This window comes from Lepidochelys kempii, chromosome 4 (assembly GCF_965140265.1).
Source record: "Lepidochelys kempii isolate rLepKem1 chromosome 4, rLepKem1.hap2, whole genome shotgun sequence".
Classification (NCBI taxonomy): Eukaryota; Metazoa; Chordata; order Testudines; family Cheloniidae; genus Lepidochelys; species Lepidochelys kempii.
Window position 1 is genome coordinate 111255187 of NC_133259.1, and position 27100 is coordinate 111282286.

The 27100-nt window shown below is 40.3% G+C and overlaps 1 protein-coding gene across 2 annotated transcripts in view; it reads right to left on the minus strand.

Moving 5' to 3' along the window:
• Nucleotides 1-7707: 7707 nt before the first annotated feature.
• Nucleotides 7708-27100, minus strand: part of BST1 (bone marrow stromal cell antigen 1) — a 30373-nt gene continuing 10980 nt past the window's right edge. Inside the window, exons 2-9 of one of the 2 annotated variants that reach the window (XM_073342467.1) lie at nt 25324-25453; nt 23891-24026; nt 23240-23322; nt 21706-21782; nt 15692-15784; nt 13606-13692; nt 12994-13053; nt 7708-8083 (exon numbers count right to left, since the gene is read on the minus strand). In XM_073342467.1, coding sequence (XP_073198568.1) covers nt 7963-8083; nt 12994-13053; nt 13606-13692; nt 15692-15784; nt 21706-21782; nt 23240-23322; nt 23891-24026; nt 25324-25453 — 787 coding nt within the window. In that variant the 3' untranslated portion in view covers nt 7708-7962. Of the gene's footprint in view, nt 8084-12980; nt 13054-13605; nt 13693-15691; nt 15785-21705; nt 21783-23239; nt 23323-23890; nt 24027-25323; nt 25454-27100 lie in introns of both variants that reach the window. The other variant, XM_073342468.1, reaches the window with a different exon arrangement.

Below are 27100 nucleotides of genomic sequence, written 5' to 3' on the forward strand. Positions count from 1 at the left end.
TAGAGACTAACCAATTTATTTGAGCATAAGCTTTCGTGAGCTACACGAAAGCTCATGCTCAAATAAATTGGTTAGTCTCTAAGGTGCCACAAGTACTCCTTTTCTTCATGGTGCAAAGAATTGACTCAGTCTTGGGTGTGTTTTACAGGTCCACAGGAAGCAAAGTCAGTTGTAGATAGACCAATTACTGGTGCTTAACTGACAATACAATTGTCGGTTCCTGTTAATGCCCCACACCAAGCTCTGATCATCTGGCTGATGACCCGGAGGAGAGAGAAGGGGGAAATCCAAACAGGGAAAAAGGGAAATAAAGGTTGAGGGGTTAAAATCCATGTCCGTAAAATGTAAGAGGGAAACAGAAGGGGATAGTGACTTCTGGGGAGACAATGACCCTCCCATCTCAGATGTCAGGGTACCTGGCATAAGCTGGGCCTATGTAAGTCTTGAAGGAAAGGCTACATTTTATGTGAAATAATATGCATGTAGGCCCTTCTGTTTTAACCCTTTCCCTCTGTTTATGTGTCTATGGATAAATTAAATAATACTTTGTTTGGAAGAAGTTGTTCTGAGTCACTGCATCTTCATACTGTTCACAGGCCACAAAGGAAAGTATCTGGCAGGTCCCAAACTCAGGCTTGCTAAGGCAACATAGTTGGTAAACAAAGGCTCTGTAAGCTGGAGACCCAGTCTAAGAGTCGGGATGAATTGCAGGATTCCACCCTGAGAGAAGTACAAGTCCTGACACTTGGAAGGGGTGCCCACAGGAAAACTGAGTGAAGGGTTATAATACAGCTTATGTAACCCATGACACCTGGCAAAGGAGATTTCCCATCTTCACCTGCATAAAATAAACCTTTGTGTGTATGTTTGAATATTTGCGCACAGTCTGCTGCTCTGAGTCGCACTTACTCTTAACCTCTCTTCCATATGACACTTCATATAGTCTACTTGTCTTTGCTTTTCTTAAAAAAACATCCTAGCAGCTATTTGCTTATTCAACCCAATGCAGGTGAGTGGTACTGAGAGGGCTTTGAAAGCAAGCTCACAATGGGAGTCCAGAGAATTCATCTTTCTTTCTGGAAATATCAGCATCAGTCAGAGAGCAGAATGCATTGAGGATTCAAGGAGGGAAGGCAGCTGCCTGGAGTGAAAGGGATGCTTGGCTGTTGCCACTTTTCACTAAAAGTTAGGAAAAATAAAACTCTTGGAGAAAGGCGGCCCATGACGTCAATATGGGAATATTCCAAGAACTAAGCAAACAGCAGCACATTCAAGGGTTTGGATTTTTTGAGATTGAAGTCCCCCAGAATAGTGATTCTCTGCATGTTTTCTTGTCAGTCTTTAGCTGACATGTTGGAAGTTACGCAGCCAGCTGCAGTTCATGTCACCGTCTCTCTCTATAATAGACAGTATGGGGCACTCTGTATTTCATTAACTACTGCTACTGGTTTGCTGTACCTCGGAAAAACACACCATCCCACAGAACTGGTGACTGGGACCATGCTGTCTATATGTACTGTGAGATGCCTAGATAGTCTTTGGCATAGTACAAATAATCTCAGTCTCCAGAGATCAGGATAACTACTATACTTCAAAGTCTGTTTTTTAAATTCAGTGTATATTATTAAATATAACCTACTGTGTGTTTTCCCTTCTGTAAAATTCCAACTTTCATTATGCTGGTGTAAACGTTGAGGAACTGGATTGAAGTGAATAGTATTACATCAGTGTAGAACTGATGTGAGAGGAGAAGCTTTGTAAAGGAAAGCCATATAGGCTTTCCTTTACAACTGGTTTCAGTGGGGATTGCATGAGCGTAATTGAGGGAGGAATCTGATGGATCAAATTAGTCCTGCTCTTAGAAGAAAGGCCAGGTTTAGGAATGGGAGTTTCTCTCTCAAACTGAGGCTGCACAAAAACGAATTAGGAACCACCTGTAAACCAGAAAAACTTGTAAACTGATAGAACCACCCTGGAATCTGCCTAAACTAAGATGCAGCACCCTTATCTCAGCTTACACCGTCTATGACTAAAGCACAACAAATCTGAATTATTTTTGGCAAGCCACCTCAATAAAAAATGCCTTTTATTCTAACAGTGTCTATCCTATCCCTTCTTGCTCAGTTCAGCTGCAAGTTTCAGTGCTTTGGAGGTTGAGACACCCACGTGTCACTTCACTGACTGTACATCTCTCTAAAGCCAATGTGATGACAATAAACTTTAGCTGCATATAAAGTACAAGAAGGTTAATAAACTGTCCTTGCTTTTTGGCCTCCTGCTTGTATGGTTTCCTCATCTTATTGGTTATACTTAACAGGAGACAGAAATGTGTGTGGTAGAAGAATTCGTTCCACTTTTATTACATATGAAAGTAGTAATTTAGTAACATATTAAATAGAAAAATATGTAGGGTTAAGAGAGAGGGTGATGGCATCTTTTGGGGGTTGTTTACTACCCGACTGATTAAGAACATAAGAATGGCCATACTGGGTCAGACTGATGGTCCATCTATCCCAGTATCCACTGTCAGAAGACAGTGGCCATTCTTATGTTCTTAATCATGCAGATAGTAAAGACCTCCAGAGAGGTACTTCCCGCTAGCGTGGTATGAATATACCAATTCAAACTGGGTTTTCTGGAAACCAACAGACAAAGCAAGGGCTTTTGATATTAAAAGGTTGCATTTAAACTGACTAAGAACTTTCTGATCCAGCAAAGGGAAAGGACATCCTATCCATGGGCAGCCCCAATGATTGCTGAAGCTTGGAAAGACTTTGGGCTACTACGGCCCCATAAGACTGATGGGTGACCTGAGGTATGTTCAGTGTGTATTTAAATCTGTTTATTGTTTTCTCTGTAATGCTTTTACCTTTGAGAATAAAGATGCTTGCTTAGAAAGAGTTGTGTGGTACCTTGTAACTGCTGACAATATACAGTTGATAGCTCTCAGAAAGAGAGAGAGGAAAGCACAGCCTCTGACGTTTAAGTAGACTGCTTGCTGGGATATCACAGAGTAAGACCAGGAGCTGTTCACTCTTGGTCAGAAGGGAGTGGGGCAAGGGTCTCTGTCCAGAGACAGATGATACCTGGAGACCTGAGACCTGACTGGGAACTCCTGGAGTGGACCACAGAGGGGAGGATACAGGTACAATTACCTGAAACTATGACAGTTAGTATTTATACAGCACTCTAAACACTTAAAACACAGTAAGACATTAACTAATGGATCCTCTCCACCTTCTTGGGAGATAAGTATATAAGCATTATTATCCCAACTTTTTAGACTGGGAAACTTGAGGCACAAAGAGATGACTTGTCCAAGGCCACACAGCAACATGTCACTGGCCAAGTCAAGATTATAACTCAGGACTGCCTTACTCCAGCCCTCTGCTTATTGCTTCCAGACCCACTGGCTCCTCTAAGGGAGTTGCTTTTAAAGTAGCCCTTGCTGCTGGATGCAGCTTAAAATTCTCATTTTTCATGTTTTCTTCTTTTTTCACAAGTGTCTTTATTGTACATCTGCATACATTGTCTTTTGCTAGTAGGGTAGCAGACCATGGGTCATTGTGGTGCCTATTTATAAATATAAATGTGGTCCAGGTAAAGAGTTTCTTATGAAGCTTGAGTACCATAATTGCTGGTGACTTGAGTGATGGTTTAATTTCAAATTATAGAGAACAACAATCAGTGATTCCCTGAAGAAACTGCAGTACCCAAATGTCTTTTACTTGCATTGCTGGTCTGCTGGCATTGTCTGCCTCTTGGGTTCAGTTTTCCACTGTTTGTGAATTTGCTATATGGGCGGTATCTTTGTGTGATTTGTGCAACTGGATTCTAATCCTAAAAAATGCTGAATCCACACCACTCCCAGAGATTTTGAACAGTCCACTTGGTATTGGGATGGAGGGTACTCTGCACCTCTCAGAATTAGGCTTCTGGGGAGCTTTTTTCAACAAATTTATCAAGCGCTTTACCCTTATCTAAGAAGTTTTGTAATAAATCACATCTATCTCTACTACTTATTTGAGGAAACGTGTGGGGAACTCATTGGAAATAGTAACCTGATGCAACATGATTCTCAGTATAGTGGAATCTTCTTGATGCTATACAGTAAGTTTTCAGTATTAACATTTCCTTAGATTAGTTGAACTAAAACTACATTTTTACACTTGAACACATATTATTCATATAGAACTTCTCAGCACTTCCTACAATGCATCTGATGTCATGTGGGACTGGCAGTAATGGCTGCACTTCTAGGTAAAATGTACAAGTGTATTCACATGAACATACGAAACGGCCATACTGGGTCTAACCAATGGTCCGTCTAGCCCAGTATCCTGTCTTCCGACAGTGGTCAGTGCCAGGTGCTTGAGTGGGAATGAACAGAACAGGCAATCATCAAGTGATCCATCATCCATTCCCAGCTTCTGGCAATCAGAGGCTAGGAACACTCAGAGCATAGAGAAAAGGAGGACTTGTGGCACCTTAGAGACTAACAAATTTATTTGAGCATCCGATGAAGTGAGCTGTAGCTCACGTCAGCTTATGCTCAAATAAATTTGTTAGTCTCTAAGGTGCCACAAGTACTCCTCTTCTTTTTGCGAATACAGACTAACACGGTTGCTACTCTGAAACCTGTCAGAGCATAGGTTTGCATTCCTGACCATCTTGGCTAATAGCCACTGATGGACCTATCCTCCATGAACTTATTTAATTCTGTTTTGAACCCTGTTATAGTTTTGGCCTTCACAATGAGTTCCATAGGTTCACTGTGTATTGTGTGAAGAAGTACTTTCTTCTGTTTGTTTTAAACCTGCTGCCTATTCAGATTCTTAAAACCAAAAGGTGGCTAGTTAGAATGCTTAGGTAGTGTAGGTTGCTTACGAGTCCTGGGCCTGATATTGGTGGTGTTTAGCTAATCTCTGGATCGGTTCCATGGCAGAACACACAAAGCAGTGGGGCATGAGAATTTCTGACTAAAGGATAGTTTGGATATGTGATTGTCATTAGAGGAGGAAAAGGAGACAATATCTGTTCCTCACAGCTCCCAGTGTAATATGATGCAACATGCAAGTGTGCTAGTAAGAGACTGACCTTCATGTCCTTGCTCTGGTCATATGAGATGTGTCACGGTTATAGAATGTGAATACCCCTGTGACTCTACTGGCTATTGTTAGGGAGACAGTTTAGAGAAAAGCAACAAAAATGAGCAGGGTGCAGAAAGAATGTTTCAAAGGGCTATCTAAGGTGCACATGACAGCCCAAATTTTCAAACATATACATGCCTTTTGCGGTCTACACTTTTGCAAGTGTCTGAATTACGTGCACAAAACCTTAATGCATGAGCCCATGCAGGGTATTTGAAAAATACAAGCTGGTACAGCTATAAATATTTGAAGTGTGTAAACACCAAGGCCCCTGAGATGGAATTGACTTGATTACTACAAGAATCAAGACCAGAAAAATAAATTACAATGTAACTTTGCTTGCTATTGAATCTTTCATGCACACCATATGACAGAGTAGGAGAGTTAAATAATATCAGAGTGGGAGGAAGGAAACTTCTTGCTAAGCTAAATGAGAACATGAACATTCCAATTGTTGGATCATATTAAAGAAGTTCTGTATTAAAATCACAAATGAGTTTGATTCCCCAGAGTTTAAATTCCAGGGTATTACTAATTAAGAGGTCTCTTGGTTTTTGGTTCTGTTTCTCTCCCTCTATGTGTGAAACTTGCAAGCTGCTAATTGTGTTAGTACATTCTAAGACAGAGTCTGTTCTCAAAGCAATTCACAGAGAGAGAGAGACTCAAAGCAATACTCTAACAACAGAAACAGCACCCAGAGACTCCCCGCCCTTTTGTTGTATTAACAATTGTGATTAAAATAGAGATAGAGGATGTATGTGGATGGATGCTTGGTGTGGATAATAACTGAATGATCAGGGAGCTGCCAGCCTAAGAATCCAGTGTCCATCGGCTGAAGAAGGCGTCAAGTGGAAATAACCAGAGGACCCCGCCCCCCGCCCCGGGAGGGCAGACTGGAATCCACCCAACAGCCTCAAGAATGGGAGAACCAGAGAACAAGATAACATCTTGGAGCCGTCAGGAATGTGCTATCTGCTGATTGATTCAGCAACAGCATGATGAAGCAATTCCCATAGACTGGCATAGGAAGAAATTCCTATAAAAATAGACTCTAAAAAGTGAGAACTTTGGGGTCTGATTCTGCAAACCAACTTCCAGGAGCATCAGATGAGCATCTGACAAGGCCCTGCTCTCTCCTCATGTCCAGGCCACCTGGCCAGTGGCTTGGCATGAGCAACTCTAAGGCTGGTAACTATGATAACAACCTTGCAGAACCTCCGTGTGCGTATGTGTTTGTATGAATGAATGTGTGAATAAATTTGAGATTGAATGGAATGTTATAGCTATAACTAACTGCTTACTATGATTCTTTCTGTATTCACAATAAATGTGGTATTTTGCCTTTTTCCCTTTAATAAGATCCTGCTGGTTTTTATTTTATTGGTACAACACAATAGCTCACAATCAGCTTCATTGCTAACAAACATACATAGAAATTAGTAGTGAATATGCAAAAAGTAATAAATGTGTAAAATTCTCTTAGAAAAATGCAAGTATTTTAATTTTCTTAGATATATCCCACATTGTACAGCCTCAGTCTGGAGGTTTCAGTGGTTGGGGATAGACAGACACCCTGGACCTTCAGATTGTAAGTGGCGCTGGCTCAGCAGACAGTCAAGACTGCGTTTGGTGTCTCCTCATTGCAGCTGGATTGAAAACAGTTTTTCAGTCCTGCAAAAAAAAAATAGAGATTTCAAGAAAATTTCCTGTCTCAAATCAGGACAAAAACCTCAAAATCATGAAAATGTTTATGAACAGAAGATATATGAGAGAGAAAGAGAGAGAGAGGAGGGAGGAAAAAAAAAGGGGGTTGGGTCAGTTGAAACATTGCATTTTAATTTTGAGCATTTTTAATTTACTCCCCCCCCCCTAATAATCTTGCATTTCAAAACAAGGTTGTTTTGAACTGGAAACATTTTAATTTTTCATTTAAAAGCGTTCAAGAAAAACTCTGCTGATGTGACAGGCCTTGGGCAAGTCAACTGGCTGTTGGTAATCCAAACAGCAGGAAGCAACCATCTGAGGAACTTTGATAGTGATGGATATACCCCATGTGAAAACAATGGGCCAAATTCTCCATTGCCTTACTCCTTGTTTTGTTAAACTCACTTTTTACAAGTGTAAATAAGATGCTACCCAAAACACCCATTCACACAAGGGATAGCATTTTACATTCAGTCTGCACTCACTTCACAGAGGTGCAGATAACATAAGGTGCATGGCAGGGGAGAATGAAGCCCAAGGTCCTAAGGCAGAAGGAAGCCTTTTAAAAACAAGAAGGCAGTTTTAAAATAGATTCAGAAATGGGTGGGGGAGACAGTGAAGCTATTTGTGAATAGGGGTGGTGTGGCCCTGGTTCCTGATATGTGAATAAAGGGGCAGTACCATTCATCATGGGATTCTGGAGAACTGGAATAGGGTGAGGCCACAAACAAAGAGGGAGTTACCCAGATAAGGAGAGATGAAGGCATGGATGAGGATTCCAGCAGCAGAAGAGTCAAAGGCAATGTTACATAGGTTATTTTTTTTATTTATTTTTATTTTTGAAACAAGTCACTTTATTGGATGTAAGTTGTTACAAACACAAAGAAACAAATGTGTGATTTTTGGTACAGAATGACATTATCTAAACAGTACATGCATGCACTGCTGGGCAGCAAGCTAGGAGACTTAGTGAAACCTGTGGGTGGCCTATGATGAGGTTTAATAGGCATTCTTGCAATCCCAGGAATTAAGGGAGGAATTACATTGAGACAGGATAATGCCAAATTTACAGACAATGGAGAAAAACAGAAGGATTGAATTATGTAGATTAATTCTGTAGGTTAAAGCAGATCTCAAAAACAAATACTACAAAAATAGTGTAAATGAGCCTGCTCCAGCTGCCGTCTCTGTCTGAAGATACAAGTCCTTTTTGTGTTGAAGGTGCAGACCTAAAGAAAAAAACAGGATTTTAAGTACATATCCTTTGAAATACCAGAGCTTTGCTGAAGTCTGAAGTCCAAAAATTAAGCAGAAAATTCAGCTTCAGAAATCTTTGTACAATGACTCTTGAAATGACTCTCAATACTGCTCAGCTGTCATGGTTTTATAAACAGGAAATCTGTGCACAGAATCCTGCATTAACTGTATGTCCTTAGTACCAGACTGCATTTGGAGTACTTTCTGTTGATGTTTGTACGCCACCTACTAGTCAATTTCCATGTCACAGTGTCACAGATGATGATTACAGCCCGAGTCTCCTCACAAGAGGCACAGCCTAAGTGTGGAGGCAGTAATAGGGCATTTATCCACCTTTTGGACTTCCAGGATTCTGAGGTTGAGCATGGCCCTCAGTGTAAGTTGGAGCAGTGCCACACAGCAGCCTCTGGTCACTGCCATTCCTGCTCTGACATGGCCACTTCCCTCAGTATGCCTATGTGACAAGGGTTTTAAGTGCAGAATAAAGCCACCTAAATCACTTTACCTGACCGATGTGCTGAGGTTGTTGCCTAGACACCACTTAAGCCAGCTGTTCAGCTGCTTTATGGCACTGAGCCACTGTAAAAGAGGCTGCAGGAGAGCTTGTAATAAAGACCTGAATATCTAGCTTCAATGTTTATTCTTTAAGTGTAAAAATGTTAGTTGTGCTCTTGACTGGAATGTGTCTTCAATAGTGAAACAACAATTTCTGTAAAAGCTATTTGTCAATAAATTAAATTATCAGCATATTTAATAATTGGGATCTATTCATGGAGTTAACAAAATCTGGAAGTGTACTCAGAAAAAGTTCTAACAGCTTAGGCATTCGAACAAATCACAGTTTGCTTGGTGGATCTTCTGCAGGGGAGAGAAGAAGCTAAGATTACCAAGGAGGTCATTTGTTGCAGATTTTTAAGCTATTGCTACATGGGAGTATCTTTTTGCTTTGATTTCTCATTTTAGCCTACTCATATCTCAGGTGGAGCAGTGACTGAGCAGCCATCACCCCTCAGCGTGTCCTACGGGATGCCCTTATTCCTAGTCATCACCAGTGGTGAGAGCTGTGGGGGCTATGCAATGATGTGGAGGAAGGCCGTCGTGGTGGGCCCTGAAGCCAAGGGCACAGGCCATGGTGCAGAACTCAGTGGTAGTAGCAAATATTCAAAAGGGCACTTTAAAGGCCAAAGTGGAAAAGGGTTCCATGTGAACAGCAGTTGAACATGGGTCAGGATTTCAGAATGATCACACACAGCTGAATATAAAAGAAGGTGTAGAAAGCTTAGGAGGGATGTGCCAAGGAAGGGAAGTAAGACCCATTCGTGCAAGGCAGGTTAGTGGGAGTTGAGGCATTCAGTAACATGCAGAGTCAGGGCCAGCACAAGGAAGGTGCTCTGTTATTACAGACCTGCTCAGACACTGTGGTGATTGTGGTTATAGAAGTACTGAGACAGATAGAAGGGAACAGGCGGGTCCCATGCTTGCAGTGACGGGTAGTACTGAAGAGATGATATGTTCAGCACTTAGGTGAAAAGAACAAGACACTAACTGTTTCCAAAAGGTTTCCTATCCAGATTTCCTCAGTTAAGGAAACTGCCCACAACACAAGACTTTGAGTAATATGGTCTAAATCCGTGGAGAAGAGAGAAATGACTGGTGGATAGCTAATGTGATGCCAATTTTTATAAAAGGCTCCAGAGGCGATCCCAGCAATTACAGACCAGTGAGCCTAACTTCAGTACCAGGCAAACTGGTTGAAATTATAGTGAAAAACAGAATTATCAGACACATAGATGAACTTGATATGATGGGGAAGAGTCAACATGGTTTTTGTAAAGAGAAATCATGCCTCACCAATCTACTACAATTTTTTGTGGGGGTCAACAAGTATGTGGTCAAGGGTGATCCAGGGGATATAGTGTACTTAAGACTTTCAGAAAGCCTTTGACAAGGTCCTTCACCAAAGGCTCTTAAGCAAAGTAAGCAGTCATGGGTTAAAACAGAAGGTCCTCTCACAGATCAGTACCTGGTTAAAAGATAGGAAACAAAGAATAGGAATAAATGGTCAGTTTTCAGAATGGAGAGAGGTAAACAGTGGTGTACCCCATGGGTCTCTACTGGGACCCATACTGTTCAAAATATTTATAAATGATCTGGAAAAAGGGGTAAACAGTGAGATGGCAAAATCTGCAGATAATACAAAACTACTCAAGATAGTTAAGTCCAAAGCAGACTGCGAAGAGTTACAAAGGGACTGGGCAACAAAATGACAGATAAAATTCATTATTGATAAATGCAAAGTCATGCACATTGAAAAACATAATCCCAATTATACATATAAATGATGGAGTCTAAATTAGCTGTTACCAGTCAAGAAAGAGATCCTGGAGTCATTGTGGATAGTTCTCTTAAAAACATCCACTCAATATGCAGCGGCAGTAAAAAAGCAAACAGAATGTTGGAATCATTAGGAAAGGGCTAGATAATAAGACAGAAAATATCATATTGCCTCTATATAAATCCATGATACACCCACATCTTGAATACTGCGTGCAGATGTGGTCTCTCCATCTCAAAAAAGATGTATTCGAATTGGAAAAGGTACAAAAAAAGGGCAACAAAAATTATTAGGGATATGGAACAGCTTCCATATGAGGAGAGATTAATAAGACCGGGACTTTTAGAAAAGAGACAACTAAGAGGGGATATGACAGAGTTCTATAAAATCATGACTGGTGTGGAGAAATTAAATAAGGAAGTGTTATTTACTCCTTCTCTTAACACAAGAACTAGAGGTCACCAAATGAAATTAATAGACAGCAGGTTTAAAACAAACAAAAGGATGTATTTGCTCACACAACCTATAGTCAACCTGTGGAACTCTTTGCCAGAAGAGGTTGTGAAGGCCAAGACTATAACAGGGTTCAAAAAAGAACTAGATAAGTTCATGGAGGATAAGTCCATCAATGGCAATTAGTCAGCAGGGGCAGGGATGCAAAACCATGCTGTGAAGTGTCCCTAGCCTTTGTTTGCCAGAAGCTAGGAATGGGCGACGGGATGGATTGCTTGAACCTGTTCTGTTCATTCCCTCTGAAGCACCTGGCACTGGCCACTGTTGAAAGACAGGATGCTGGGCTAGATCGACCACTGGTCTGACCTAGTCTAGCCGTTCTTATATTCTTAAATCATCCATTAAGAACTCAGAGCATCCAAAAGAAGAGCCCCATTAAGCTCAGATTTCTCTAGCTAGCTAATATTGTCAGTTTGTTCAGAAAATTACTGGTTTTTTGGGGCTGTGGGTTTCACAAGTTGGATAAAGACTGGCAATCACAATTTCTTTTCTACTTAGGAGCAAAAACTTTGTCAATCACTCAGAGAATAAGACATCAATTTCTTTTAAATCACATCGGCTCATACAGTATTACAACCCTGTACATGGTATACACACAGCAATAAAGAAATGTCTCTGTAAGCTTGGTAAGGTTGATGATCTGTTACCTCAACACAATCTGCTCATATTGATGTGAGCATTTGTTGTCTCTCAAATGCTGTTTTCACATGTTCAGTGGTTGGTGCCAGGGCATAATTTTGGGTGATGGAACCAAAGGGAACGCTCTTGTGACTGTCATATGCCAAGATAGGGAAAAGCTATCCAACAGAGAACGCTGCTGGGTCAGAACACCACTACCAGTTTCTCTAAGATACAGGAGCTTTAAAGATGAATCTTCTATCAAAGGCCTGTGGAAGACTGTTGAAGCACTATCGCTGCACTCTCGTGCATATTCTTCTCTTCTCTGTGCTGAGTGAAGTGCTCTTCGAACACCTGCTTAGTGCAGGAGAGGGTAGAGTGTGCCCAACCCAGCAGCAATAGCATTCCTCTGCCGCCTGAGCGTGGGAGAGCCATGTGATGTTGAACAATAGACAGTCCTATGTACTCTGTGCTTGATGCACAAACCTAATTTCTGTATATTATATACTTGTCCTAGGCCAATGGATTATCACTGAAAAATACAGGTCACTTAGGAGATATGGCCTTCTTAATCACCTGAGCTCAAATTCAGCACTAGATATTGGCATTTTTCCTTTCAACCTCAGGTGTTTCTGTGTTGGGAAACATTTTTGCAGTTAATACAAAGAATTTTTCCACCCACCCCTTGGGTTTAATTTACCCATGATGTACTTTGCTGGACTTACAGCAAAGATGAATGTGTCCACTTGTGTTTAAGTTTCCATATGTTTCTCATAAAAGTGTATTGGTGAAATATTGGATCTCTGAATGTTTGGATAGGAATACTGTACCTCCTTGAAATTGGGAATTGAAAGTTACATTGCACATAATTGGACAGGTGCTGTTATTTAGATTTGCAGTCTTATGGTTGATTTATGATCTCAATTTTATTGGAGAATGTTTGTGAAAAGCAAATTTTGCATTTCTAACTGAGTATATGCAAGAGATACTTGATTCTAAGAAGAAAAGGAGGACTTGCGGCACCTTAGAGACTAACCAAGGTGCCACAAGTCCTCCTTTTCTTTTTGTGAATACAGACTAACACGGCTGTTCCTCTGAAACCTTGATTCTAAGAGTTATGCTCAGGCAATCAGTGGACAGCAATATACCATGTGGTCTGTGTGTTCAATCAAAACTAATCAACACTGCTTTAATTATGAATATCAGATACTTGCAACTAAGTGCTTGTGCACAATTTATAGAGCAGGAATTGTTTCCTGAATAATTTCAAAATAATATATTTCGATACAGCTGTCATGGACAAATTGCAATCAGTAGAACAGATGAAATCTGTTGAATAAATTATTAGCTGTGAATTATTCATTTGGCTCTAATGGCATAGAAGTTGGATTGATTTTATTTACCATGTTTACTTACGAAACAATGGAACAATCAGGGTGATTAAGATAATCCAGGCACTTTAACAGCAGTACAGATCTGTAATGAAATTATTTTATTTAGTATCACTCAGTAAGAAAACTAAGCAAAACAAAAGAGGAAGTGAAACAAATTGAACGATGTTATAAAATGAAGAGATGCACAATTTGGATGCCTAGACCTTCCCTTCTTAATGGTATTTAATTTAGCATGAAGCTCTTGGTATCACAGTAAGTACAGCTACCATAAGTAATTCTGCGGACATGAGAAGGGAATGTTAATGTATAACTCTTGTTCAGATTTTAATTTCCTATTTGAACTGATAGCTCTAAGTGGAAGGGACCACGCCATCTTCTGTGTCTGATACTGAGTGAGGACACGGTTGCATTTAATAATAAAATTACAAACTGTACAATTGCCATATCAGTGGAAGTGTGCTCAGATGGCTGAGGAAAGTGGCATTATCACTTCCAGATGTCAATTTCTTACTAAAGCTACAGTATAGTAGATTAGTGGGTCCCCTGGTATGGGAATACTCATGGGTAGAAGTAGGTTAAAATTTCTGAAAAACCGTAGCAAATACCTCATATTTATTAAAGAAATTCCACTTACTTGTAATTGTCAATGCAGGTGATGTCATAACCCATGGTTTTGAGTCTCTCTTCTAATATTTGTACACTGCCTCTCCCACAGGAATCCCTGTAAAAAGAGATTAGTTAACAAAGTCTTTTATTAGTTAACTGTTTATTTTGCTAATTTCCATAGTGTCAATTGCTATGGCAGCTAGGGCTTTAATTGCAGAACCTTAATGTTCCACAATTAGAGCAGATTTTTTTAGGGAATTTAATAGTAGGTTATAGGACAATTTCAGCAAGCTGGCCAGACTCTGGTATCTTGCAACCAAACAGCAATTACCTAGAAAAACAAATCTACTACCAGAGGGCAGCTGCCTGTTGGACTAATACAAATTTAGGGGGCCTGATTCTCCACTACTTTGTATGTTGTGCACTCATTTACACCCGTGCAAAGTTGATGTAAAATGCTACCAAATCAGAATTCACCATACACTTGCATCAGTGACAGTGTTTTATATTTACTTTGCAACAACTGGAACTTTGGCCTAGACTCCACAAACCATGCTTGAGTCCTTCCTCAATCACTTAGAACTCCTGCTGTTGGACATGAGCATTCAGACTTAAACTCCAATAATGGAGTGCTTCCCTCACCACCTCAGCTCCTGTGGCTGGGTAAAAATTTACTTAAATTAACTGAATAAAATAGTAATGGCTGATCAAGAGTTTTGGCCCAAATAAGCATCTTAAAAGTGCCGATGAATATTTAAATCTCCAAGGATTGCAGAATTGGGCTGGCAATCTCCCAAATTCAGGCTCTCAAAACTACTAGTAGTTCTTGTTGTTGGATTGGTCACAAGTACCATGAGAAGAGACCTTCTTATGGCATTTCACCACTTCTACTAATTTCCAGAACCATGAACTGCAGAGAAGTGTAAACCTGAAAAATAGTGCACTGGGGACAGTGAAAAGACTTTTTTAAACCTCAGAGTTTGATTTGGGATTCAGATGGTTCTTATTTAATCTAACCTGTACTTGCCTTGCCCTGACTTAAGGCCTGCTTCTTGTCATAAATATAAAGGGAAGGGTAAACACCTTTAAAATCCCTCCTGGCCAGAGGAAAAACCCTTTCACCTGTAAAGGGTTAAGACGCTAGGATAACCTCGCTGGCACCTGACCAAAATGACCAATGAGGAGACAAGGTACTTTCAAGAGCTGGGGGGAGGGAGAAACAAAGCCCCTCTCTCTCTGTCTGTGTGATGCTTTTGCCAGGGACAGAACAGGAATGGAGTCTTAGAACTTAGTTAGTAATCTAGCTAGATATGCGTTAGATTCTGATTCCTTTAAATGGCTGAGAAAATGAGCTGTGCTGAATGGAATGTAGATTCCTGTTTTTGTGTCTTTTTGTAACTTAAGGTTTTGCCTAGAGGGATTCTCTATGTTTTGAATCTAATTATCCTGTAAGGTATTTACCATCCTGATTTCACAGAGGTGATTCTTTTTACTTCTATTAAAATTCTTCTTTTAAGGATCTGATTGCTTTTTCATTGTTCTTAAGATCCAATGGTTTGGGTCTGTGTTCACCTATGCAAATTGGTGAGGATTTTTATCAAACCCTCCCCAGGAAGCGAGGTGCAAGGTTTTGGTGAGGATTTTTTGCAGAAAGACATTTCCAAACGGGCTCTTTCCCAGTTATATACCTGTTAGACGTTTGGTGGTGGCAGCGATAAAGTCCAAGGGCAAAAGGTAAAATAGTTTGTATCTTGGGGAAGTTTGAACCTAAGCTAGTAAAAGTAAGCTTAGGAGCTTTTCATGCAGGTCCCCACATCTGTACCCTGGAGTTCAGAGTGGGGAAGGAACTTGACAGACCTACTGACTCAGCAGATTTAGGGCCTTACATTATTTTTGATTGTGCCTAGTTCTGGTCACATCAACTGTATATTTTTAAAAAGACTGTACACCCTCCAAGGAAGGCACTGTGGTTTCTTTTGTGTTTGGAATACATCAAACATTTTGAGTGTTACTGCAATCTAATAATAGAGAAAAATAAAGTGAAAACTGTAAAAACAGATTCAAAAGAGGAAAAACAAGATTAGGTTCTGTTTTTTTTAAGACCTATAACTTACAAGTCAGGTCCCCCAATGTCATCCATGACCCAGATTTCAATTTGTGAAATTCTGTCTTTTTGGAAGTTAGGCACTTCATAGTCTGCAAAAAAACTGGTTAAAGAAAACAAATCTTTAAAATTACATAGAACAGAAAAGATCTTTCGCCTTCTCAGTAACTAGGGCTCTGAGTCTGTTCCCACTGATTTCAATGGGATATCTGGGTCCAGGTCATTTGTACCTATGGTTTCTTCTGGGCTCATTATCAGAGGCAGAACCCAAGATACAAAATTCTGATTCCAATTTTGAGTATTAACAGAGTTTATGGGGTGTATGGATCCTAAGTTTGTTGTTTTATTGATTGATGATCTTAGCAGGGTGGAGCAGGAATAAGACTCTATTAATAAAGATGTGAGTGGAATAAGTGTTTAAAATGCAGCACTTATAACAAACCACTCGGTATTTAGTAAAAAATAAAAAAAAAAAATCCTACAAGAGCAGCCTTTCTTCAGGCACAACATGGGATTTGTTTTTTTAAAATAGAAGTAAGAGTAACAGCCGTGTTAGTCTGTATTCGCAAAAAGAAAAGGAGTACTTGTGGCACCTTATAGACTAACCAATTTATTTGAGCATAAGCTTTCGTGAGCTACAGATCACTTCATCGGATGCATACTGTGGAAAGTGTAGAAGATCTTATCATATACACACAAAGCATGAAAAAATACCTCCTCCCACCTCACTCTCCTGCTGGTAATAGCTTATCTAAAGTGACCACTCTCCTGAGTGGTCACTTTAGATAAGCTATTACCAGCAGGAGAGTGAGTTTCGGGGGGGGGGGGAGTGAGAAAACCTGGATTTGTGCTGGAAATGGCCCAACTTGATTATCATACACATTGTAAGGAGAGTGATCACTTTAGATAAGCTATTAGCAGCAGGAGAGTGGGGTGGGAGGAGGTATTTTTTCATGCTTTGTGTGTATATAATAAGATCTTCTACACTTTCCACAGTATGCATCCGATGAAGTGAGCTGTAGCTCACGAAAGCTTATGCTCAAATAAATTGGTTAGTCTATAAGGTGCCACAAGTACTCCTTTTCTTCTTTTAACCACAAGACAAATATATTTGTAGATATAAAATCACAGCAGTAAGTCAAAAGGGTATAAAATACCTAGCATGGGAACAAGTAGGACCATAAAAGAGTGTTTTTTAAAAAAAAATCTGTCCATTCTGACCCGGGAAGAATCCTCCATAGGCAGGTTTGCTGTTTGTTAAATACTGTAATATTCAGAAGTCCAGGTATAGGAGGGACAAATTCTCTACTGGAATAATTCCACTGAAGTCAATGGAGTTACACCAACTGATCTCACATCTGACCAGGAGTATGTAAATAGTAAAATATTAAACCACATTTTTCCTTTTACATACAATCAGCCTTACTGCTGCAAGGTTAAGGTCTATGGTTTTAGGGAGTGATTTATCAGAGCAAATTGAGTCATTAAGATGGGATCATTTTTACTTGCAAAGAGTAGAGGAAGTTATCTGTATTTATGTTGTGTGACTTTCCTGTCATAAATTCTGAGAACTTTTGTATCAGAAAAAAGGTCTTCTATATTCCTGTGTCTAAGTCTGTGTGACTGCTAGTTGTACTATCCAAGGCACATCCAAAAATAATTTCAATTAAATCTGATGATGGCCTAATGGAAAAAATGTCTTTAAATAGAATAATAAAAGCACAAAGTGTGAGTTGAGAGTTCTCCAAATCAAATGGAGGGTGCCAAATCAAAAGGAACAGTTTAACATATTGCATTAAAATGTGTTCTAAAGCATCAGTCTTTAAAAAACAAAAATAAAACAAAAATGTATAAATTAAGATTTGGGCCTGATTTTGAATGAAGTCTCATCCCAGCTTTCCTGTTCATCCATGTAATTATGCTATGGCAAATAATGATGGGTGCAGTTATGTGCAGGAGAAACTGATGTAACTTAGGTTTCAGAGTAACAGCCGTGCTAGTCTGTATTCACGGAAAGAAAAGGAGTACTTGTGGCACCTTAGAGACTAACCAATTTATTTGTGCATAAGCTTTCGTGAGCTACAGCTCACTTCATCGGATACATACTGTGGAAAATACAGAAGATGTTTGTTTTTATATACACAAATCATGAAAAAATGGATGTTTATCACTACAAAAGGTTTTCTCTCCCCCCACCCCACACTCCTGCTGGTAATAGCTTATGTAAAGTGATCATTCTCCTTACAATGTGTATGATAATCAAGGTGGGCCATTTCCAGCACAAATCCAGGGTTTAACAAGAACGTCTGGGGGGTTAGGAAAACAAGGGGAAATAGGCTTCAGTAGAGACTAGGAGTGGCTATCCTTGCAACAAAGCCCGTTGCCAACTGTGCCCACATATCTATTCAGAGGACACCATCACAGGGCCTAATAACATCAGCCACACTATCAGAGGCTCGTTCACCTGCACATCTACCAATGTGATATATGCCATCATGTGCCAGCAATGCCCCTCTGCCATGTACATTGGTCAAACTGGACAGTCTCTACGTAAAAGAATAAATGGACACAAATCAGATGTCAAGAATTATAACATTCATAAACCAGACGGAGAACACTTCAATCTCTCTGGTCACACGATTACAGATATGAAAGTTGCGATATTTACAACAGAAAAACTTCAAATCCAGACTCCAGCAAGAGACTGCTGAATTGGAATTCATTTGCAAATTGGATAAAATTAACCTAGGTTACCTTGCATAATGACTTAGCCACTCCCAGTCTCTATTCAAGCCTATTTCCCCTTGTTTTCCTACCCCCCCGCCCCCCCACGTTCTTGTTAAACCCTGGATTTGTGCTGGAAATGGCCCACCTTGATTATCATACACATTGTAAGGAGAGTGATCACTTTAGATAAGCTATTACCAGCAGGAGAGTGGGGGGGGGGGGGGAGAAAACCTTTTGTAGTGATAAACACCCATTTTTTCATGATTTGTGTGTATAAAAACAAACATCTTCTGTATTTTCCACTGAATGCATCCGATGAAGTGAGCTGTAGCTCATGAAAGCTTATGCTCAGATAAATTGGTTAGTCTCTAAGGTGCCACAAGTACTCCTTTTCTTGATGTAACTTAGATCATCTAAGTTAGATGTCTAATTGCTTGATATAAAGGCAGCTGCATGATATCTGTTGTGCCTGTGTAACTCTTTAAAAAAAAAAAAAGTTACCTGTGATTATTTGCATCTACAATTGTTTTTTTGAAAATCTGGCCTGCTGTCTTTTTTGAAATATAGTTTGTCTTGACAGAAGAGAGCAAGGATTCTACAGGAATTATTTGAAGTGTTTTGATTTCTGTACTGTACCAGCTATGTGGCCTAGAACAGAAGAAATTTTAGGCCAGAGTGGACCACTCTGATTATCTTATCTGAAGCCCTGCAGAACACAGATCACAGAATTTCATATAGTAATTCCTGCAGTGGAGAGAAGTATTTTTACATACTACATAAGTGAACACTATCACACCCAATAACCTGTGGTTGAACTCCTGCATATCTTTTAGAGAGACATTCAATCTTGATTAAAGACTCCAAGCAATGTTGAATTTGCTTACTGGCCTTGATAATCTGTTCCAAAGGTTAAACTGAGAGTATTATGTTGGACAAGAATGGCTGTTTTAACCACTGTTAAATTAACCACAGCCTATTGTTTAAAAAAGAAATAGATTTTCTTTGTGCCAACAAGGGAAGTCACCTGCTCTAATCATCATTCAAACAGGAGCTGTATTCCCTGTGCCCTGACTTATATAATCAGATTGTCACTTGGACCTTAGAATTTGTTAAAACGTGTCTCTGTTCTTTATCAAAAGTCTCTCTATTCCTTTTCCTTGTGATTTGTGAATTACCTAATATTGGAGAGCAAATGAATCAGGCCTTGTGTACAGCAACACAAGCAACCACTTGGGACCTATTGTTTTTGGAGTCTCCCTGTGTTTTGTTTTCTCATTTGGGCTTAATTAAGGAAAGAACTTAAGTTTTGTCAAGTTCCACTTCAGTGAAAAATAAACAAGTGCTTAAAGTCAAGCATGTGTAGGGTAACCATACGTCTGTATTTTCCCGGACATGTCTGGCTTTTTGGTTCTTAAATCACTGTCTGAGAGGAATGTTTAAATATCTAAAAACATCCGGGATTTTGCCATTATTATTTTTCCCCCAAGAAGAGTTGATCATTCAAGAAAGAGAGTGAATGTCGATCACTCGAGAGAGTGCCCGCTTTTTTCCCCCTAGCTCCCAGCACTTGCGCCACGAAACAGCTGTTTCGCGTGGCTGGGAGGGAAGGAGGAGGAGGGGGAATGTGGCCCACGCAGGGGAGGAGGCAGGGTCGGGGCGGGGATTTGGGGAAGGGGTCCAATGGGGCAGGGACTTTGGGGAAAGGGTTGGAATGGGGGCGGGGAAGTGATGGAGTTGGGGTGGGGCCGGGGAAGAGAGGTGTGAGCAAATACCTCTCCTCCCCCCCCCGCCCCATGGAGTGTCCTCTTTTTTGAATGTTCAAATATGGTAACCCTAAGCATGTGCTTTGCTGAACAGACATCTTGACAAGTGAGGTATTCCATCTCCATGGAATACATGGGCCCAGAGAGTCAAAGCTGTTAACATGACTCTGTTACTTTACAACATCAAGAGTTCTAAATAGGATTTGGGCTTCCAACTATAGAGATCTCAGCCTGCTTAGTCTCATAGCAACAGTCACCTTTAAAAACCCTTTTAACACAAAAGGGGAGAAAAAAAGAGTAAAGATAGAAAATGCAGCTCCTGTCTTTGATGCTGACTCTTACTAGCCATCTCACTGCTGGAGAAATACAAACATAGCATAGGTTTCAGAGTAACAGCCGTGTTAGTCTGTATTCGCAAAAAGAAAAGGAGTACTTGTGGCACCTTAGAGACTAACCAATTTATTTGAGCATGAGCTTTCGTGAGCTACAGCTCACTTCATCGGATGCATACCGTGGAAACTACAGCAGACTTTATATATACACATAGCATACTATATATATATATACACATAGCATACTATCTTATCAGCCACTGGGAGACCTGGCAAACTTGTACCAGAGTAGGGCTGTTTAAGACATTGCTTTTAGCTGCCTTGATGGCCACAGCTTCAGAACAATGTTGCAGAAGATGTTGCTTGCTAACCCAGACTCTTTTTAAACAGAAGGCAAAAAGAGAGAAACAGGAAAGAGGAGGCAAGGAAGAAAAAAAGACACTTGAGGGAGGAGAGGAGAGCGGGAAACCAAGTTTCACATTCCATGTGGTGTTCAGGATTTATCTGAAGTCAATGAAGTTGCTGAAGTATGTAATCTGGGTCCCTCTCTGGCCTGGTCAGGTCAGCACAGTGCTTTCTGGATCAGGATGATGCAGGTCCAATAGTGTAATAGTTGATTCGTGGGGTCTCATGAGACAAGGGGGTAGCAGCCATGATGGTTGAACTCTCTCCTTTCAGTCCACCTGTCCTCTTGCATTTTGATCTCTCTCTCCCAAAGTCTCTTTTAAGGACCCTAAAAGGGGGTGATGGATGGAATCACCCTTCCCTGTCATTATTTTGTCCTCCAATTAGGCCTACTTTCTAACACAGCAATTTTGATCCATTAATTTCTGATTCTATTCTTCTCTTGTTTACTAGTCATAATCTCAACACAGTCCTTGGGTGGTAGCAATAGACCTTTTTGTCTGGACAAATTCAGTGTTTTTGCTTTTATAAACAATGTTGTGTAACAGTCAAGTTTTACTTCTGTTGCCTTTGACAAATTAGAATACAGGACGCTGCAGAACAGGTACCCAAGTGCTTTCTAAAATTTTACTCCAGGTCTAGTTTTAAAAAAATAAATAAATAAAAAGATTGGCTTTGATGCCACAGACTTCTGAAAATTATTACTTCCACAGCTTTGTGTGGTACAATAGCCAAATGTTTGATTTTTCTCAATCAAACCCTAAAATATTAACACAATATTACTTTATTTCTCTTACCCTTTGACTGGATAGGCGCCCCCTATCGCAGAACCATTCAGCATAACGTATATTGCCCCCGAGCTCTGCTTTGCATACTGCAATAGATAACGGAAGATTATTCTTCAGAACATCCCCTATAGATTTTTATATACTGATTATAAACTATAACTAAATACTCATGGCCAGTGGAGGGGGCTATAAGTGAAAATGTCCAAGTTGCAAAACCACCATCAAAACTGGTTCCCTAGCTGGCAGTTGCAGTAGAGAGGATTAGAACTTTATGGCTATAAAAGGTGATCTGTCTTCTCAACCCTAGAAGTGGTTCCTCCAGGGCAAGGTTGGGGCACTTTAACAGATCACTATGAGAAGTTTTGCACTGCAACTCTGTATTGTACTTGCTGTATTTTCATCTTCAAGACTGTCAATCTGGCACCTTTCGTCAGCATTAAGATCTCCTAGGCCTTGTTTTCACTAGAAAAAGGTCTATTTTAACACGTTCACTAACACATTAAAATCCTAGGCAATCTGTGGTTGATCTGGACACAGTGGTGAAATGAGGACATGGATGGATTTTAAACTACAGGCCACACCTTTTGTTAATTTGAACACATGGAAAGGGCACTAACTGCAGAACCCATACTCTCATATACCAGTCATGTAAGTGGTTCCAGTGCAGGGGTTACAACTTAGATCATCTGCTTAGTCAGCCTTAGTCAGCTTTTACCATGTAACCCATAACTCAGGGTGGCGGCTCTCCTCAGCCTACCTGCCCTGGACTCAGCTCACTCTAAGTCCTACCCACTCCCACACCCCCATGAGGGAAACAGAGGGTGCAAAAGGGTGGGAACCCCAGCCTGCAAGGGCCACAAGGTCTGACTCTATCCCCTGAGCCCAAGGTCCATCACTAAAATCCCAGGTCTTTTATCTAGGGGAACTGTTCATTGTATCCTTTTAACGGCACTGAAAACAGTCCACAAATTGTGACAAATTAACAACTCAAGCAAGTACCTCAGTTAGGTACTAAGCACATTCTTAATTAACCTACTGTGGACTGAGGGTGCTGCGAAAAAGGTGAAAAAACTCCCCAGCCCCACTTGGAACACAGGTGCAAGAGGCTTCACATGGTCTGTGCTCAAAGTCAAATCTCTGAGCTGGGGGATGCAGGTCAATCAGCACCCTTCCCTCCAGCTGGCCAATAGGTACCACAGATTATAAGTGGGGGGGGGGGGGGAGGAGGGGAAGGGGAGGAGCTACCCAGTGTCCCTCATTGAATGTCTCCCTCTGTTGCTGCTGGAGCTGTCCTCTTTTGCTGCCTGCCCAGTCATCTTCCTCCAACCACTGAGGTGAGTGGATGGCATTTTTAACACATAAGGTAGTCAACCTTATGCTTTTCCTCCTTACATCATACCTTTAAGTTATAGTCTATACAAGATCTTAAGGATATGCCTACGCTAGAGGTAAGAACTCCAGAAAAAAAAATCTTTTGGCCCTACTAAAGCTTTCTGAACTATCTCCATAGACATGCTTAATGAACGTAAACAGTATGATTTACAGTGATTGATGCGATCTTCCAGAAAGTTTCTACTGCATTATTTTCACACTCTTCTGTGGTAGGACAGGAATCATAATTAAATCCTGTGGGAAGAAACATAGTGCTCATTATTAAAGATATCATGACAGGTGGAAATAGAAAATCCAAAGTGGCTTTACAATATATATTGTATGTGTTTTTTGTTCTAGGTTCTGCATGGTTGGAGATCTGATAGGATATCCATCCATGACAGTACTGCACCATTTCTCTCCTCCTTTTCACCAGCCCTTACATTTTGTACAAACCATGACATGCTGTGGTCTCAAAGCATAGACCCCTGTGTCTGTGGAAACTGCTCTAACTCATGTCATAAAACTGGTCTGGTGCACAGAAAGCCCCAGAATCCAGGAAATGAAAAGGTGACTTAAATCCACCATCACAACACCTCCCTCAAAATTTCAGTGTATGCTTCAGCCGCAGTTGAAGTGTAAATGTCTATACAGTACAAGCCAGGGGAGAATCAGGACACTCAGTTCAGGGGAGTTACCCACATAAACCGGGAGTATGAGAGCAGAATCCGACCCATAGCTCCAGTACAAAGCAATCAGTCTATCTTTTTAGCCCCACCATGAATTTATAACCAACTTTTTATTATATCAGTTCTTTTCTGACCAGTATCGTTTGCTTGTCCACACCAGTTCAGGAAATCTCCAAATGAACCAATTAAAGTATCACAAAGAGGCATGTAGCGACGAGTTCTATCAGAATAGCTAGTGACCAGCAGATGGTTATTTTCCCAGAAAAGAGACTAAGGAAAGAAAAGAAAACAAAAAACAAACCATCTTTTGGATGTGTGTGCATGATGCCGTCACTTCTGCGTGGCCGGGAAAACATTTTAAATCATGTTTTGAAATGATTTCTAAATACTTCAGAATCTCACAGATGGCTTGTTCTAATCAAACTACTGTCCATTAAATACTTTAAAAACAATTCTATACTTCAACTAAAAGTTATAGGGACAAAGTTTGCCCTCACAATAGTGTAAATCTGGCATTACTTGACAGTGGATTTTTGGGGGGGATTTACACCACTGTGAGAACAGAACTTGAACTATAGAAAGACTCAAGCCTTCTAGAATTTGCCTGTCTTAAGCTGACAGGTTCAGGAAAAGCTAGGTATATAGACACTAAGGACTTGTCTATATGGAGACTTAGTGTGCAGCAAGCCAGGGTGTGAAACTACAGTGCACTAAGTGACCATGTGGACGCTGCTGCCATGCACTGAAAGTAGCACTATGGAACTTTTAGTGTGTGGCAGCAGGGTCCACATGACCACTTTGTGTGTGGCAGGCTGGCAGGCTGTAGATTTACACACCAACTTGCTGCACACTAAGTCTCCATATAGACAAGCCCTAAATACAAGTAAAACAAAACTAAGGTCTGATCTACACTACAAACTTAGGTTGGCTTAACTACTTACCTTGTGCAATGTAATTGTCAACCTAAGCCCTGGTGCAGACTCTGCTAGATGGTGGAAAAATTCTTCTGTCGACCTAGTTACTGCTTCTCAGAGAGATGGATTTACTACAGTGATGGAAGAACCTCTCCTGTCCCTGTAGTGTCTACACCACAGTGGCACAGGTGTGCCACTGTAGGGTTTCTAGTATAAACATATCCTTCACAACGGTGACATTGAAATTAGAGAGCTCACTTGACAGAGTTGAATGAAGATATTTACTCTTAAACATGCATAAGATGGGTTTTGAGGTTGGTTTAATTAAGGTGCTTTGAGGGCTTTTATACACTTTCAGCTGTTTAACTGGACACATACTTATCTGTAATAGTGCTGACCAGCTTAAAATCATAATTATTTGGCTGCAAGTTCAGTATTGTAGCAACGAATTCTAAACCATGTTACATCTCTCTGACACTTCATTGCTGTGGGGTCAAGGACTAGAACACTGGTTCTCAACCTTTTGGTCTGCAACCCACAAAGTGGGCAGAAAATCATTGCATGGCCCACCATATCAAATCTGGTCAATTCTGGACTGCCAGATCAGGGGAGAGATGATAGATGATCATTAACACACCATTGATAATCAGTACCTTGTTAGGTGGAATTGTATGCAGTGACAGGTTAATAAATAACTCATAGTCCGATGGTAAAATGTTGCAAGGATCCTTATTCATGAAAGCCTTTTTGAAAGCTTCCCATATCTTTGTACAGTTCTTCTCACTATAATAATTAAAACAAATAGTAATATTATTTTTCCATAGCAGACCTGCAATATGTGTTTTGTTCACAACCTCCCACAATCCCCAAAAGAAAATAAAACTAAGATTATTAAGGGGGGGAAAGTTTGTGATAAATTAATAAAATCATTAGCTCATCAACTAGTAGCTAAGACATGAGGGTTTGCACTAGGGTTATTCAGCTAGACTCTTATAGTAATTCAGCAAAAAACATGGATGGCATAGTATTCATAACGAGGCTTGCTATGCAGTACTGTAGAAGTAGTGAAAATGGGATTTATTACTTAGAAATGTTCTAACCCCAAAAGAACCATTTGTAGCAGAGTTTGGCCACAGCGATCAAAGCTCTAAGTGACCCTAGATTACAACTGAAACATAGGATTCAGGGATCTCATTATCCCTTTTCCTGCTAGATCAAAGACCCATCTACTATAAGAAATCTCTTCCCTATGTAGATACTTGTAGACTGTGATCAGGTCACCACTTAACATCTTCACTGACTTCAGGTATTTACTTAAATTCCCATTGAACAATTCATTTACTGCATATTTTTCTTTTCATCGCTCGTCATCTCCTGTTTGAGCAGCATGTAATACAAAATCAAAAGTATTATTCTGCTCCCCTACTGAAGATATTTTAATTAGCAACTACAAAACTATGGGGTGGGGGTAGGGAAGGCACATATATAAGGGTGATTCCTGGCAAACTTAATACAGACAGCAACAAGTTATACAGGATTTGTTTTGTAGTAGTCAGCTAAAGAATGAGAAGTAATCTACACTGCCAACCAATGGAATTTATAGAACCATTGTATATGTATTACAGAAGCGTGTGTATGCATGAATATAGCATTTGCTTGTTAGAAACCTCCATTATAGTGACAGTGAGACTTTATTTTCACATGTTGATAACATTCTGAAAAATTCTCCTTTTTTGTCTGAAATTTTTCCATGCTTGGTCTTAATCTGAAGGTAATTTGTGTAAATGTTTGAACAAACTCTATACATCCATTTATGAGTTATGTGAGAATGGAAAAAAATCCTTTATCCATTTAAATTTTTTTGTTAAGGGTTTTTGCATATGCACAGGACTTTACAAGCAGAAACTGTCCAGGTGACTCCTCCTCAGTAAGAACTAGTTTTGGGCCAATTTGCAAATAAACAAGAAATAATTTACAGTTATAAAGAATAAATATCTGTTTTGTACTTGCAGTATGAAATTTCCACTTTGTTTAGATTTACAGTATTCACTTATAGGTTAGGTTAAGATTTTGCCACAGTTACTTTTAGTAAAAGTCACAGACAGGTTTGGGGAAATAAACAAAAATTCACGGACGCCTGTGATCTGTCTGGGACTTTTACTAAAAATAATTTGGGGTGGGGGGGAACTGACAATTTTGCCCCTCCGCCCCTGCTTCCCACGACAGTGGTTGACAGCTGCAGGGCCAGCGGCTCAGAGCTCTGGGGCTACTGCAGCCCGTGGAAGCTCAGAGTTCTGGGGCCAGCACCTGACAACTGTGGGGCCCCCACCACCCACAGTGGTTGATAGCTCCATGACATCTTCAGCAAAGGCCCCGGAAGTCTGAAAGTCACAGAATCTATGACAAAATTTTATCTTTACCTATGGGCCT